At 34.0% G+C, this 17,338-nt stretch overlaps 1 protein-coding gene across 14 annotated transcripts in view; it reads left to right on the top strand.

Moving 5' to 3' along the window:
• adam15 (ADAM metallopeptidase domain 15) overlaps nucleotides 1–17,338 on the top strand; it is a 48,893-nt gene that overhangs the window by 11,548 nt on the left and 20,007 nt on the right. For all 14 annotated transcript variants that reach the window (XR_015511504.1, XM_087287163.1, XM_087287159.1 and 11 more), the window contains exons 3-15: nucleotides 7,601–7,677; nucleotides 7,754–7,832; nucleotides 9,267–9,343; nucleotides 10,533–10,743; nucleotides 11,239–11,304; nucleotides 11,759–11,830; nucleotides 12,338–12,507; nucleotides 12,597–12,681; nucleotides 14,293–14,441; nucleotides 14,521–14,698; nucleotides 16,727–16,819; nucleotides 16,890–17,085; nucleotides 17,178–17,286. Coding sequence is in view for 13 of the 14 variants with exons in the window: in XM_087287163.1 (XP_087143289.1) it covers nucleotides 7,601–7,677; nucleotides 7,754–7,832; nucleotides 9,267–9,343; nucleotides 10,533–10,743; nucleotides 11,239–11,304; nucleotides 11,759–11,830; nucleotides 12,338–12,507; nucleotides 12,597–12,681; nucleotides 14,293–14,441; nucleotides 14,521–14,698; nucleotides 16,727–16,819; nucleotides 16,890–17,085; nucleotides 17,178–17,286 (1,562 nt within the window). In the remaining variant the exon portion in view is untranslated. The remainder of the gene's footprint in view (nucleotides 1–7,600; nucleotides 7,678–7,753; nucleotides 7,833–9,266; nucleotides 9,344–10,532; nucleotides 10,744–11,238; nucleotides 11,305–11,758; nucleotides 11,831–12,337; nucleotides 12,508–12,596; nucleotides 12,682–14,292; nucleotides 14,442–14,520; nucleotides 14,699–16,726; nucleotides 16,820–16,889; nucleotides 17,086–17,177; nucleotides 17,287–17,338) is intronic.

The raw sequence follows: 17,338 nt of genomic DNA, 5'->3' as shown, positions 1-17,338 counted from the left end.
AGCAAATGTTTTATACAAATCCAATCTAATACATGTGGATCCTAGTAGTACATTGAGGTCTTATAAATGAAAATGTTTGACCTATACAGGCATTTAGAGTACACAGAGCATTATTTAGAACAATATTACCCTTAATATGCAGCTTTAAACATACACATAAGCATTTACTGTATGTTTTAATTTTATAAAAAAAAATTTATGTTTTCATTATACCCTCTAGTTTTATATTTAGTTTGTTACATTTTATTTTCAGCAACTAAAATGGGGTTAAATTAAATAAAACGTCCCTGACGTCCCAGTTTTTACTCTAATATTTCTAGTAAACTTGACCTGTTAAATACAGTATACTGTTAATAAAAAAATAACACAGAATACAGTTTTTTAAGGCAGAAAGATTAAAAAGATAAAAAAAAATTTAAAAGGTAAAAAATTATTTAAAATGTTTTAACATTTTTGAAAAGTCATTGGTGCAATGTTTGGAAAGGTGTATTAGTTTTTGAAGAACTGTAATAATAATGCTGAAAACTCATATTTGGTTCAGGGGACAAATCATGTTTCAATCAATCATTCATTCATTTTCTTTTTGGTTTAGTCCCTTTATTAATCTGTGGTCACCACAGCGGAAGAACCACCAACTTATCCAATACTTTTTTTGGAAGTTGTGTGAACACAAAAAAATAGACAATCAGCATACCACAGTGAGCATAAAAAGAAAATACATGTAATAACCAAAATACAGGAATACAGAGAGTTGTGAAATAATAATAATAATAATAATAATAATAATAATAAAAACAACAATTAAAAAGGGCAAACTGGCCGGTTAAACTTAAGAGTAAATGACAGAAACATACTAAAACAAACAATATCAATGATATGATATATATAATAATAAATCCTTACATTTATATAGTGCTTTTCTGGACACTCAAAGCGCTTTTCGCATTTGGGGAAATCTTATCCACCACTAGTGTGCAGCATCCACCAGGATGACAAGATGGCAGCCATATTGCGCTAGAATGCACGCCACACACCAGCTGATTGGTGGAGAGGAGACAGGGTGATGAAGCCAATAATGATATGAGAATGGTTAGGAGGCCATGATGAACTGGGGCCAATGGGAAAATTTGGCCAGGAATCTAGGGTGAAACCCCTACTCTTTTTCAAAGGAAATCCTGGGCAGTGGCGCCCCCAGAAAATTTTCTTAGGGGTGGCCAGAAGAGGCCGCACCAAATCTTGGGGTGGCACACACAAAAAATAATGAATTCAGTGTAATGTTATATTTTTGTTTCTGGTAAATGAAATAATGTAGTTTTTATTCATTTAATTAATTCTACTTGAAATATTGCAATTTATTCTTTGAAATAATTCAGCAAGTACATGTGCAAACCAAATAAAAATCTATGTTTATTTTAAAAACACTTTTCATATACTGTATAAATAACTTCTTTTTTTACGTGCCTTTATTGTACATCATACGAGATATGTCATGTCTAAAATTAATGAAGATTAATGAGTTTATTATTCCCAGAGATGGGTTGCAGCTGGAAGGGCATCCGCTGTGTAAAAATGTGCTAGATAAGTTGGCGGTTCATTCTGCTGTGGTGACCCTGGATTAATAAAGGGACTAAGCCGAAAAGAAAATGAATGAAAGAATAATGAGTTTATTAATTACCCAAACAAATGAACAAACTGAACAAAAGGCATTACTATACACACTCACTATAACTAATAATATTATTTATCCATATTGCTTTTTGAACCATTTTATTAATGCAGCTTCTTCTATTGATATACTGTAGCTTAAGGTAAATATTAAATAGCCATTGCTGTCTATTGAAGGTGTGTGCGTGCTGTCAACAACGATCAGGGAGGGTAGTGGTGGTTGTAGTTTAAATGACACCCTGGGCGAACCACCCTATACACCCCCACCTCTCTTGAATTGTTAGATTTGTTATTCAATAAATATAACAATTTATTTATATTTATTCTAAATAAATACAATTAATATTAATATACAATTATTATTCTAAATAAATAACAGAAATCAGTCCTAAATATTACTGGAAAACAACAACTGGAGTGATATGCCAACATCACTTAAGAAACCTTTTGCATGAAAATTAATTATGACAATTCTAAAGAATACAAAAAATGTATTATAGAATTATCTGTGATCTTAGACCAGATCATGGCTGAGAAATCATGTTATGAAGTCTTACCTCCCTGACTCATTATCCCTCCTTTCTGCTTTAAAGGCATGTTTAGTGAAAGTAGCATCATCATCATCATCATCATCATATTATATAAACTTTAAACGACTTTCAAAACTCGCTGCGTGCCGACACCTCTGCACAAAAGGCTGTTACTCCGGTTTCACGGCGCATGAGCGGTGCCTATTATGTCGGCGTGCATGCAAACAACCAACCGGGATTCACACAGGAGTGCGTGAGGCGCGCGGGAATGGTTTTCCGCGCGCATGCGTCAGTTTGCTTTCACCAGCATTGAACCAGAGGGGGAGAGCTACGTCAGTAACACCAACAATAATTAAGTGACTGCATTTTATTTATTTATTTATCTAAATATTGGGAATTTATGAGTTCATTTAAATCAATAATGTCAACCGCAAAATTATATTGGGGTGGCCACAGGGGTGGCCAGAGTTTACCGAGGGGTGGCCGTGGCCCCCCTGGCCACCCCTTGGAGGCGCCCCTGATCCTGGGATTTTTAACGACCACAGAGAGTCAGGACCTCGATTTAATGTCTCATCCAAAAGCTGAGCAGTATAGAGTCCCATTCAATATACTGGGGTGTTAGGACCCTCACAGACCGCAGGTTGAGCACCCACTGCTGGTCTCACTAACACCAGAACCGGCAGCAACCTAGCTTCCCCAAGTGGTCTCCCATCCAGCTACTGACCGGGAGCAGTCCTGCTTAGCTTCAGTAGGCAACCATGTGAGAGTTCCAGCTAGCTGCTGGATAATAATATGCATAATACAAACTTTAAAAATCTATAAAAAATGCAAAAGACTGTAGATGTATTAAAGGTTAAGTGAAAGTATTATTAACCCAATCCAAAATAAATAAATAATAAATAAACAAAATAAAAATGGAATGGAGTATGGGACTCGTTCACACACTCATGACTATTAACATAATATTAAAGACGCACAACGAAGACACTCAATAAAAGAAAACTTGCTAGTTTTGTTGAATGACTTGGTAATAAACATTGTATGCTGGAGATGTTCATCGTATAACAGCAAAGTTCATACATACAAAACTCCTCATTTTCACCTTTCCCTCAGTTACCAGTCTGCCTTAGCCCTGGTTGCTCTGAATCATGTGATCCACCCATTCCATGTGAACTGTTCCCAAGTCTAGTCTGTTCCCAAGAGTTCATAGTGAAGGCAAGCCACTAACCAGTAGCATCTGATACCAATAAATGCATGGCCTTCAATTTAGATGCCTATGATTTTGTAGGAAACCTGAACAATGCTGGAACGGTATCTGATGGCTGAATTCGCTGTTGAAGTGTATGTTTGGGTGTGTTGTGCAGCTTGGTAAATGACTGCAGATGTTGGTTAGTCTGTGTGATGTCAGTCTCATGGCCTTTTGAAGAAACTGTGTGCATCACCACAGTAACACAGTATCTTGAAGGTCATTTGTGTTTTTTTAATCGAGGCTGAATGAGATCTGAGCTGTAAGAAATTCAACATCCATTTGCATTTAAAACGCTGGATTTCAGCACCGTCTTGTACTTGAGATGTGAAATGAAAATGGCCGTGTTTACTTTTGGAATTTACATTCTTGGTCCTTTTATGCATTATTCATCAATATATACAAGTACTCAAAACTTGCTGAGATCTATGCAGAATTATATTACATAGAATTACATGCAAATTACTTACAACATACAAGTTCATATTTGTGTTTTAAAAAAGGATGTCCGCTGGGTTTTAAAAGGTCTTAATGTCTTACAGTTCCAAAACAGAATATTAGGGCTTTAAAAAGTATCCAATCAGGCCAATTTTATATATATATATATATATATATATATATATATATATATATATATATATATATATATATATATATATATATATATATATATATATATATAAATAAAAAAAATTTTTTTTGAAAAACAAAATAATTAACACCATAATCTATTTTCACAAATGTATTATTCGTTGTTTATTTGCATTAGTAAATACATTAACTAACTTAACTAACATTTAACCACTTGTCTGGCATTGTAAAGTGTTAAATAAAATAATTTTACCTGGCTTAGACTTCCAGAAAAAAAATAATCATGAGAACATATGAAATTGACGATTGCTTTGACTAGAGTCCAGTTAACCCTGTTCTGAATGGTTGGTTACAGAGAGAGGTCAGATACGGTGGCTTTTATTGGCTAGGAGAAAGGGGTCAATAAAAGGAGCTGTTCCCGTTAGCACATTAGAGAAAAGCAGGAAACAGCAGCAGTGGTGTAACAGGAAGCTGAGTGGGGTTTTACTTTTTCATCAGACTGCTGAATGTGTGCGCGAGCCAAGGGGATGTGATAGAATGGCAGGAAAAAGTGCTCAGAATAGGAAGTGAGATGAGAGAAAGGCACAGAAAGAGTCTGGAGGAGGGGGAAGTCTGTTTTTAGCCTTAAAATGCTGTTTTATCCTTTTGGAGAACCCATCTTTTCCTCTGGCAGTGTGTTGATGCTGTGATTCGATACCAATCATGCATTAACAGTGATTGGTATGTTTGTAGATTCCTGCATAATCTAAATTTAATCATTTTTTTTTACTATTGATAGTAAATTTGTATTTACATAATATTTTTAACTAAACAGGGCACTTTTAGATTAAGGGTTAATAAAATTATTTCTTTAGAATTTGGGTTTTCTGTTTTAACAAGTTTATTAAATTAATGATGGGGAAAATATTAATAATAATGTGTTTTCCCAACTTTTCTAATCAAATCTCTTGATGCCATTTGATGCAGGCAGACAACTTGCCGCATGATGAAGCTTACAGAATGCAGTTATATGCCCTTAAAATTCCAGATACCAATTCAAGATGAGTTTTTGTGGACTATTTGTATTTATATTAACATTACATTTACATAGTACATTTTTTAAGTATGTTTAATAAGAGAACAAAACAGCTTTTTTATTATGGCTCACCACTTCATTAAGTCAGTTTAAGAAAAAAAATCATTGTGGAAACTTTATTCTTTCTCATATTTACACGCCATATATTTAATATACTGTATTTAAGTCCAGAGATGTCAAAAAAAAAAAAAAAAAGAATATAAACTTTTTTAAAATATGACAGATTTGCTATAAAAAAATGGATAAGTAGTATAATGATGCATATTCAAGTAAAACCCTGTGCCATTGTGTCTCAGGGCCATACAGACTTTATTGATTATTGACCTTTTTACCGAATTAAATTAATATTTTAATCATTCATTATATAATTTTAATGCCTCGACATTTACTGCCACCCTCTGGTACAATTTAGTATTTTCATATCAATAAAAATCAGACAGCTTAAGCGACAAATGAAAAAAAATCTGTGATCATTTACTCAACTTTAATGTCTTTATCTTATCTCAAACCTGCATAGATTTCTTGCTTTTGCAGCAAATGAAATATATTTACCTTATACAAGGAAACTGTTGTGGAGATACTGTAATGAGTGTGCAAATATACAGTTGAAGTCAGAATTATTAGCCCCTCTAAATTATTAGCTCCCCTGTTTATTTTTTCCCCAATTTCTGTTTAACGGAGAGAAGGTTTTTTAACACATTTTTAGACATAATAGTGTTAATAACAAATTTTTAATAACTGATTTATTTGATCTTTGCCATGATGCCAGAAATTAATATTTTAGTAGATATTTTTCAAGACACTTCTATACAGCTTAAAGTGACATTTAAAAGCTATTGTATAATGATGGTTTGTTCTGTAGACTATCGAAAAAAAATATAGCTAAAAGAGGCTAAAAATTTTGACCTTAAAATGTTTTTTAAAAAATTAAAAACTGCTTTTACTCTAGCCGAAATAAAACAAATTTCTCCAAAAGAAAAAATATGATCAGACATACTGTGAAAATTTCCTTGCTCTGTTAAATATCATTTGGGAAAAAAAAGCCAAATGCAAACACTACCAGATCACTGTTGAGATCAATTTCTTTCTTTTTCCTGAACTAGTCTGCAGTAATAAACAGGGAGAGGGGTCTGGCTGCAGACTTGGTGCAGTGCAATCTGAGCTGCATCCAATGCTTTTTAATTTGCTCACCTAACCCCGGCCCTAACCCTACCACTCACAGTGACGTCACTATAGCTCCATTAAGTGGATTGTGTCTGACATTGCATCTCTGAAATATGCAGTCTCAGTTTGCATCATAAAGGCTGCATCCAGATACTCTTAAAAACCGGAGACTCATTAGAAACAAACAGATGGCCAACCAAAAAGTTACTCAGGGTTTTGCAAAGTGTTGCCAACACAAAATACATACATTCCTGATATGTGAGTCCCATCTCACACTCAATACACTACAATTACTATGGAATAAGTACAGCACTACAACATAAGAGATTGAGAATGTCACTTACCCGTAGGCATGGGCCGGTATAAGATTCTAACGGTATGATTACCTTGGATAAAAATATCACGGTTTTACAGTATTGTGCTAAAATATATTCTTTTTAATTGTCTGGGTAAAAAACTAAAACCTTTTTCCCCTTTGAACATAATATATTTTATTTTGATTTTGTTACAATTTAAAACGACATATTTGGATATTTTTTTTCTACTAGAGATACTGTTGTCCTAAAACACAAAACAAAAAAAGTAAACAAAAAAATATTACACCTACCTTAGGAATGGTATTACAGAAGAATTTAACTAATAAAACCTTGACTTGTCCAAACACGGTATACCTTGAATACGGTTATCGCCCCATGCCTACTTACCCGCCTTATAATGATGTTTTTTTTTTCAAAAATCTTATTGTGCAGTCTCTGTCACCTTCTTGTGGATGGTAAACATCAACCATCTTTGCTCTGCACAGTATTACAGGCTGATGGATGCTGGCGTGCTGTATCTTCGAAATTATAAATATTTAGACTTATAAATAATATAAATAAACTGCATAGTTGCAATCTAAACAACTTGCCTAAGAAAGCCTCAAAGTTACATTATGTTGTCCAACAACTGCAATATTTGCCAAACTGTAGTGTTTATTCATCTGCTGTCATTCTATGTGGGCTGAGTAACACACAAGGCAGAACAGGCTGTACGAGTGCTGATATGCAGGGTTATCAGCCATTCAGAATCGAGAACCAGACAGAACAGTTGTACAAACCAATATAGTCATTTTCAAAATGCAACTTTAAAATACAGTTACATACTGCATAAAAGTCCTATAGTAAAATACAATTTACATTACAGTTAAACACTGTAATTTACAAAACTGTTAATGTAGTCTCTAAGTTCGCTTTCTAAATTCTTTGTTGAATCTGTATATAATACACTATTTGGGTAATCTCTTTCTTTTTATCATGAAATCTATCTCTCTCTCTTTTTCTCTCTCTCCAGAAGGGTCACCCTGACAGATTGCAGTGTGGTTTACAAGTGGGAAGCAGCTTGTATATCCTCGACCTGGAGAAAAACCAGTAAGTCATTTCCTGTCTGGAGTCTGATCAGCAACTAATAAAGATACAGTCATCATATGTGAACATTTGCTTGCAGAGATCTTTTGCCAAAACCACCTAATGTGTTTTACTACCTGCCAAATGGAACTGGGGTGTCCATGAAAGAGAACACAGTGGTGAGTAAAGCCTTTCATATGTCAGTCTGTGTACAGTTCATAATGGTTTAAGGCAAGACGCTGCAGTTGAATAGGGTAAAATACTGAAGGGATGGCTCGTCCAAAAAACACAATTGTCACGGTTTACTCAACCTTCACTTGTTCCAAACTTGTTTGAGATTCTATCTTGTGTTCAACATAAAAACATATTTGGAAGAACGATGGAAACCGGTAGCCATTGACTTCCATATAGGAGAAGCAAACACCAAAATTCAATAGTGACCAGTTATTTACCAATACCAATACCAATATTTTAAGAACAAGTGAAGGGTGAGTAAATGATGACAGAAGAATTTTTTTTTGGGTGAACTACACCTTTATCGGGTTGTATTCACTATACTTCGCTTTTTGCAGTTGATTGACTGTTAAGAACTGCAATAGTACATTTTATAAAATGTTTAAATACGCAAATGATGCATATTTCATTGAATATTTGCTAAATATGTGCATACATTTCTTGCAAAAAAAATCTAAACACTGGATGAAGTCAAATTTTTTGTTTCTTTTTTATTTATATATATATATATATATATATATATATATATATACTTATTTTACATACATAAATATATATATATATATATATATATATATATATATATATAAATAAATTATAAATATAAATATATTTATTTATTTATTTATTTATATATATATATGTGTGTGTGTGTGTGTGTGTGTGTGTGTGTGTGTGTGTGTGTGTGTGTGTGTGTGTGTGTGTGTGTGTGTGTGTGTGTGTGTGTGTGTGTGTGTGTGTGTGTGTGTGTGTGTGTATTCAATTATATTCAATTATCACTCCTTATTTCAGAATATACTGCAAGAACAGCAAAAAAAGGAAATCACACTTTTTTGTTGAGTAATTGTTTTATATAATCAGGAAAATTATGAAGGAACAAATCTCTTGAGAGTATACAGTATGCAGTATAAATAAAACTTCATATACATAAGGTTAATGTGTTGTATACCCAGTGGTGTAAATGATGCTGAAGTAGATATTTATGACTGATTTTGAAAAAAATTGCCTTTTAAAATATGTAATAAAATTCACTTTGTATTGACACAAGTTTATAGTGTAGTACAACAAAAATGTGGCCAATTGAAGTATGACAAAAGTTTTTTTTTCTTTGTTGTCTTTCCATTGGTCAAAAAATGTGCTGGGCAAATACTAATTATGATTAAATCACATCCATTTGATTTAAAAAAAACAAATAAAATAATATATATATAGTTTTGTTTTTATAGTACACACACATATATAATACACACACACACAAACTCTTATATTGCATGCGGTTAAGCACAATAAATATTTTTGCCCTGCACATTTTTGTCTACTGCCCAGCATCATTATTTAATCTACTGAATGCAAATTTTATCTTTTTTTTCCTCTGTCAGACACATTGTTACTATCATGGTTCAGTGCAAGGTTTCCCTGAGTCACGCGTGGCTCTCAGCTCCTGCTCTGGGTTACGGTAATACTTTCTTTACATCACTCATGTAGTTCACTGACGACTTCCTGTGAGAGATTTAACCGTATTATGGCCATTGCTAAACTTTTAAGAATCCTGTGGCTTAAAGTATTTTTAAATGGTAAAACCAGCTTAGAGTTCAGAGGTTATGACCATGAAAGACTCTTCACTATAATAATTACTTTGTATTATTTATAGGTTTGAAAGCCAATTTTTGGAAAGTTTGTTACTTAATGTAATATGCTTTAATTGATTTACTTGTAAGATTATGACCTTTTAAATTATACATGTTTACAAGATTAACACATCAAAAGTTAAATACCGCAGGAGCTGTACACTTCTATTCAATAGTTTAGTATTTTCAATGCTTTTGATATTAGTCAGTTATTCATTTATTTATTTATTTTCTTTTTGGCTTATTTTATTTATTAATCAGAGGTCACCACAGCGGATTGAACCGCCATTAGTTAGTTATGTAAGCTGTAATTATTAAAAAAACAATAAAGTATTAATATTGTGACTGTAATATATCTTTTGTAAAATATTTTCATGTGTTGTATTGTGAATTTCTGTTAGTATTCATTGTTACACGATCCTTTAGAAACATTGTAATGTACTTATTCGGTGCTTAGTTTTGACCCAAATTTTGGTCAAATATGGACAAACCCAACCAAAAATGTGAATAAAAAATAATAATTAAGAGTTACATTTAAAATATGAATTTCTGATTATTGAAAATTGAACCAAATGATTGATTCTGACTGTATTTTACTTGATTATGAATAAAAAATATTTTTAAAATGTTTCATAATAGACCATCTCAAAAGCTTTAACTAACTTGAATGCTTGACTTTTAATGTTTTGTTTGAATTTGTGAAAAAAAAGAGAAAACAAGACGAGCTTTTCTGAAACTGAAACCTTTATTTCCTTCTTTTATATGCGCTTATTTGCTTTATTTGAATTTAAGCCCATTTTAAAATTTGATTTTGTACCAGACTGGCCGTGTTTACTGTTTCTTTAAGTAGAAAATAAAATTAATTAAAAATTACAATATTGAATAATCTAGAGACATTATTCATAATTCAGGGCCTTTCCATAAACTAGGAAGAGGCCGCTACACTAATATCATCAGATGTGTGCTGGAAGGTGATGCTCAGTCTGTGTTATACAGTACATCTTTCTCTCTCTGCAGGGGAGTGATAGTCATTAACGCCACACTGAGCTTTGAACTGCTTCCTGAAGGAGAAGAAGAGCGAGGAAAAGATGATGAAGGGAGTGGAGAAATGGAAGACGGAGAGATGCATGCAATTTACTCCACACACTCGCCAACATCTGAGTCTAGAGACTGTGGGGTGTCACACACTTCTATACCTCCCATTCAGATCATCCCACACACACACAGGGTGAGCAGGGAGTGTTTAGTTTAAACGTTTATTAGTCCCCTTTGGGCAATTCATTCTGACATGGTATGGTGCTTCAAATGACACACTTAATACAGTAAATACCAACATGTAACATCAAGTACACAAGCCTAGACAAATATAATAATAATAATAGAATAAAAATAATACTAATAAACCATTGATCAGCTACATGTATTACATAATTAAATAGCTTCAGGCACAAAAGTAAATTTATAACAATTTGTGGAACATCTAATTGTCCTTAGATGTCGCCCAAGGCAGGGGCATCCACATAGTTTAAGGAGTGTGTCTATCTTCTGTTATTTTATGTGCCATCCTCAACACCTGCTGTTCGCAGTAGGATGCAACACTTCGCAAGGAAACTCAAAGAATTTTTGAGCACAAATGAACAATGCTTTGAAGATGGTTCCAGACGTTGTGAATGCGTGTATGATAGATAGTACTTATGATTATTATTTTGATGTTTTCTTACAGAGTAAGAGAGACATTCTCTCTGAGACCAAATACATTGAGCTGGTTCTGGTGGCAGATCATAAAGAGGTGAGAGAGTGAAGCCATAATGTCACACACAAACACACTTTGTGAGTAGTCTTAGACTTGTATTGTTTTTTTACTGACCTAACCATTTAGTTTTTTTATCAACTAAATGTCAACCCAACCACAGATTTTTATTACATTTTATTTTACATTCTCAGATAAACATCATTTAGTGTTTTTAATATTTTATCTCACTTTGAGCTCTTTGTTTTTTTGTGAGGACATTTGGTTCCCATAATAAAGGTTAAACATACAAACAATGATTTTTACAAAGCTATACAGTCTTTACAAATTCAAATATATGATCGCAAACACAATACGCATGCAGACGCACACATCTGTGAGACTCTTCCACCCTCTGCTGGTACATACCATGCATGACATCTAGTCAGTTTGTCTTTATCAATATTTGGGATTTCAACATTGCATTTGTTTTCCTTTTCTGTCTTCCTCACAGTATTTGAATTATCAAAAGAATAACAAAACTATAATTTACCGCATGTTGGATGTCGCAAACCAAGTAGACTGGGTATGTTATACATTTACATGTTTTATATTACACAACCCTTATTTATGTTTTGAGTTTATTGGATATATTGGATATTAAATTCATTGGATATAAAATACAGTAAAAACACTAATACTAGATTATGATAATAATGATTTTATGGATTTATTTTTCTTTTAATAATATTAATTTCATAGAACGTTTCAGTTTTCATTGACATATGATCCTCCAGAAATCATACTAATGGGATCATTTGGTGTTCAAGAAACATGTATTATTGTTTTTATAATGAGAATAGTTAATTAATGTCTTTGTAAAATGATATATTTAATAAAATAAAAATTTTTTGCACTATTTTAATAGTTTTTAGTTATTTCATCTTATTAAATTTTCATTATGTTAGCTAATACATCAGCTAATCCAAATATTTTTACAATATATTTCAGTTGATGAAATTGTCACTATTTATATACTGAAAGCATTTGAGTCTTGCCATTTTTTTAAATCACTGTCTGCTCTGTGTCTCAGTTCTACCGGCCGCTGAATGTACGTGTGGCTCTGCTGGGTTTGGAGATCTGGAGTGACCAGGACAAGATTAAAGTTGATAAAAGTCCCACTGAAACTCTAAACCGCTTTCTGGATTGGAGGACCAGGGAGTTACTGCCACGACTACGACATGACAATGCGCAGCTCATCATGTAAGTCTAGATGCACTGTGGGAATGATGACAACAGTTTAATCAGATTTGAACATTTTGGGCAAAACCATTATTTGCTTATATGTTCAGGGGTGAGTCATTTGATGGAACTACGGTTGGCATGGCATCTCAATCCTCCATGTGCTCGAAGGATCGGTCAGGAGGAGTAAATGTGGTGAGAAAAAAAAAAGTTAATTTATCACAGTATTCACTGAATAATCAGGCTTCAGTGTTTTATGCCTTTCTTTTAAAAGTAAGATAATTGTACTAATAGTGTAATGGCTGTTTGCAAAAGCCAACACATCACAAGTGAGCAGCAACATGCTATTTGATAGGTCAAATTTACCAATGCCATTTGCACCACGCTTTTCCACAACTTTATCCCTTTCTTTTGGTATATTGATCTATTATATTAATTAAAGGAACACTCAATGTTCTTTTTGAAAACAGCTCCCCTAGAGTTAAACAGTTGAGTCCATTTTTGAATCCATTCAACCGATCTCCAAAGTGCAGGAGCACTTTTATCTTAGCTTAGCATAAATCATTGCATCGGGTTAGACCATTAGCATCTTTCTCAAAAAAAAAAAAAAAGAGTTTTAAGGAGCCCTATTTAAAGCTTGTCACTTCTGTAGCTATATTGTGTGCTTAGATCAATGGACAATTTGTTAATATGAAGTTGCTTTTTTTCTAGGTTTATGTGGCTAGGACGTATACTTTTATTCTAGCGTAATCGTCAATTAACTTAGCTGTCAGTCTTAGTGCATGATGTAACAACAGAATTATCAAACTTAAAAGGAATATTATCTAAACTTTTTTCAATTGTTTTTTTTTTTTGAGATGCTAATGGTTTAGTTTAAGCTAAAAGTGCACCAACCAGTAACCGAATAAAATATATAGAGAAAAATCAATAAAAAATAATAAAAAATAGCAATAAAAGATATTGCCATCATAATTACTTCACAGGAGATACATTTGTACATCAAGTTACATTGTGTTGCATTGTAGTTACATCCAATTACAGTGATGATAGGTTAAGCAACTTCTCAATATACATATCTAAATATGTCACAATACTTTTCCACCTCTTCAGAAAAATATCAGTCTTCATTTGTTGACATGCAGTCATTTTTTCCATTATATAGATCTGTTTAACTCAAAGAGACTTTATTTAATAAAAAAAAAAACATGATCTGCTCTCAGGAGAGCAGTTATCTTGTTTCATTTTATTTTACATTCTATACTGGGAAAAGACACAAAAATATTGTCTTAAAGCCTTTTTTAGTGTGTAGATCAGTTTAATTATTCAACACACACAGAGGAAAGCTTTGAACCAAAACATTTGTGCCTTTTCTTGGTAACGAATGTAAAGTAAATAAGATATAAGAAGACTATTATTTAATCAATAAGAAGATTATTTAATCCACAACAAATACATAAATTTACATGTGCAGTTAGAACAAATAAGTCTTTAATCTGCTAACGGTAACTTATGAGTAAGATTAAAGTGAGATTCACTTGCTTTGTTGTTTCTGGAGTGTCAGGATAGCACAAAGACTCCACCCTGTAATGCAGTTATTCATTTGCATTTAAAGGGACACACACATTTTTTTTGACAAGCTATTAGAAATGATATGTAAGTTATTATGAGCTGAAACTTCACAGGGACACATTCTGGGGACGCCGGAGATTTATTTTAGATCTTATGAAAAGTTGTATGATATATCCTCTTTAATCTGCAACAAATCAGGCCTTATTTTTGTGTTTATTTGTATTTTCTGTTTTACAGGATCACCTGGTGAGTGTATTAGGTGTGGCGTCGACAGTGGCACATGAATTGGGTCACAACCTGGGAATGAGTCACGATACTGCTGACAGGCGCTGTCATTGCCAAAACGAGCCTCGCCTTGGGGGCTGCATCATGGAGCCGTCCACCGGGTGAGGGAAATAAGTGTGTGTGGCAGTCTGATACCATATCGCTGATGATTAATCATGATGTAAATGTCTTCATGTGCAGGTTTATGCCAGGTCAGCTGTTCAGCAGCTGTAGTGAACGCGACCTGTCTCTTAGTCTGCTGCACGGGGGCGGCATGTGTCTGTTTAATGTGCCTCAGCCGGAGAGTCTTCTTGGGGGACCACGCTGTGGGAACCTGTACGTGGAGAAAGGAGAGGAGTGTGACTGCGGCCTGCTGGATGTAAGAAGCACCTTTTTTGCTTACTGATATTGTTGAATCACAATTTTTCCAATTGGAGGATTGTACACACGCACAAAATATACCTGGGTTTGAGTTGGCATGTTCTGATGGCATGTTTAAAAAAAGTTACACTCTTGGTGATTAGTGTGAAATAGACATATTTCCATATAATGAAAGTGTTTTTCTTTTTGTCTGCTGCTTGCTTATAAATAGAAATACTTTAGGCATTAAAGGGATAGTTCATAAAAAAAAAAAATTCTGTCATCATTATTTTGGGCTTTTTGTTCAAAACCTTTATGGCTTTCATTTTATTCTTTAAAGCACAAAAGGAGACATATTGAAGAATGCTGAAAACCTGTAACCATTCACTTTCATAGCATTTGTTTTTCCTACTATGGAAGTCAATGTTTACAAGTTTTCAGCTTTTTCTCTTATTTAGTCTTCAACAGGATAAAGAAACTCATAAAGGTTTGAAATCACTTGAGGGTAAGTAAATGGTGAGTAAATTTGCATTTGAACGTAAACTTGACTAACAAAATCAGCTACAAATCTCAAACAGATATGAAGGACATATCCTACATACATGAAAGTGCACAAAAATAAAACTCCTGTTCTATTTACATTTTAGTTATGTATGACTTGTACATATTCTTTAGTTAAGAAATATATCAAAAAAGATGATGGTAGTAGTTGGCAACATGACGTCCAGTAGAATGAATGGATCTTTATAGCCCTCTGCTGGATGTATGTTAAAATACTAGCACATTATTTCATCCGAAAACCTAGATCAGTATCCACAAACACCTTCTATTTAATTTAGATCATCTTTAAGGTAATTAATCTTTTTAAAAAGACTTATTCAAACCAATGTTGTATTTGAGTGTTTCGTGGTAAATGGGGAAAGTACTGCATATCCTCCAACACAGAGCATAAACATATTGTTAAGAAGTACATAAGTATTATTTATCATTGTTGTAATTAAAAGAGCCTATTTTGATGCGATGTGTCCAGCAGGTGCCAAAGACCAAGAGGGTAAATGGTAGATGAGGAGAATTTGAGATTCAAAAAAATAATTCAAGGAAAGAAAGCAATGCAAATTTGAAAAGTTAATAATTACTGAAATTCCACTGCTTTAATGTGAAAGCAAACGTTACAGTGTAAATATTAAATCGTCATATTTACATCTGATGTATTTTCTGTTGTATAAACATATTGTAGATGAATATTTAATGGTGTTTTATAGGCTACAAATACTGTACAGTTCAAGATTTTGTCCCCAGTCCGAAGACTGTTCATTCATTCATTCATTCATTCATTTTCTTTTAGGCTTAGTCCCTTTATTAATCTGGGCTCGCCACAGCAGAATCAACTGCCAACTTATCTAGCATATGTTTTACGCAGCGAATTCCCTTCCTCCTGCAACCCATTACTGGGAAACCACCATCCACTCTCATTCACACTCATACACTACGGACAATTTTAGCTTACCCAATTCACCTGTACCGCATGTCTTTGGACTAGTGGGGTAAACCGGAGCACCCTGAGGAAACCCATGTGAACGCGGAGAGAACATGCAAACTCCACACAGAAATACCAACCCAGCCGAGGCTCAAACCAGCGACCTTCTTGCTGTGAGGCGACAGCACTACCTACTGCGCCACCGCATCCCCTCCGACGACTGTAACAAAAACAAATTTTTCTATTTCATATCAATTGTGTTCATTGAACTTATCAAACAATAATCTACAAAGAAGATCAAAGGTTTGAAATGACATGAAAATAAATAAATAAATAAATTACAGACTAGAATAATAAATCATTGATAAATAAGGGTAGGATAAAAAAAAGGTCATCCCAAGCGTCAAAATCAAATAAAATAATCCAAACAACACCCGTTTCTAATAATTACTGCCATTGTCAACACTGTCCAAACATATAAGTCTGGAAAGCATCTAATAAGCTCTCACATCTCTAATCAGTCTCTTCGCTGTGTGTGTGTGTATATGTGTGTACTATGTGTGTGTTCAGGAATGTAATGATCCCTGCTGCAATGCCAGCACATGTAAACTGGTTCCAGGGGCCCAGTGCTCTTCAGATGGCATCTGCTGTGAAAACTGCAAGGTTTGTAAGTTTATTTATAAACAATTACACACTCAGGCATGCCCACTAATACCCATCTCTTCCCCTGCAGCTGCGTGTGGCCGGTTCAGTGTGTCGGGAGCCGCTGGGAGAGTGTGATTTGCCTGAACACTGCACTGGTTCTTCTCCATACTGTCCTCCCAATGTCTTTCTACAGAACGGAGAACCATGCAAAGGCGGTTCCTCCTACTGCTACAGCGGTGTGTGTGCCAGTCTGGATGACCAGTGCCAGATGCTCTGGGGACAGAGTAAGTGTTTCATGCTTCAAAATTATACATTTGATTATTGATAAAACTTTGACTTTAATGTGTCTTGTTGTCCATTTCTCTGGCTCTCTCAGACTCCACCCGAGCTCCACCCATCTGCTTCTCTTCTGTGAACAAGCAGGGCAATAAGTATGGGAACTGTGGTCAGATGCCCAATGGTTCCTACATCCCCTGTTTGAAATGGTAAGAGAATGTTCTCTATACTACGTTTGTGTTTTTTACTTGTGTTCTTTTT

Source organism: Danio rerio, chromosome 16 (assembly GCF_052040795.2).
Source record: "Danio rerio strain M-AB ecotype USA chromosome 16, GRCz13ab, whole genome shotgun sequence".
NCBI lineage: Eukaryota > Metazoa > Chordata > Actinopteri > Cypriniformes > Danionidae > Danio > Danio rerio.
The sequence above is the reverse complement of the archived record's forward strand: the minus strand, read 5'-3'. Positions and strand labels throughout refer to the sequence as shown.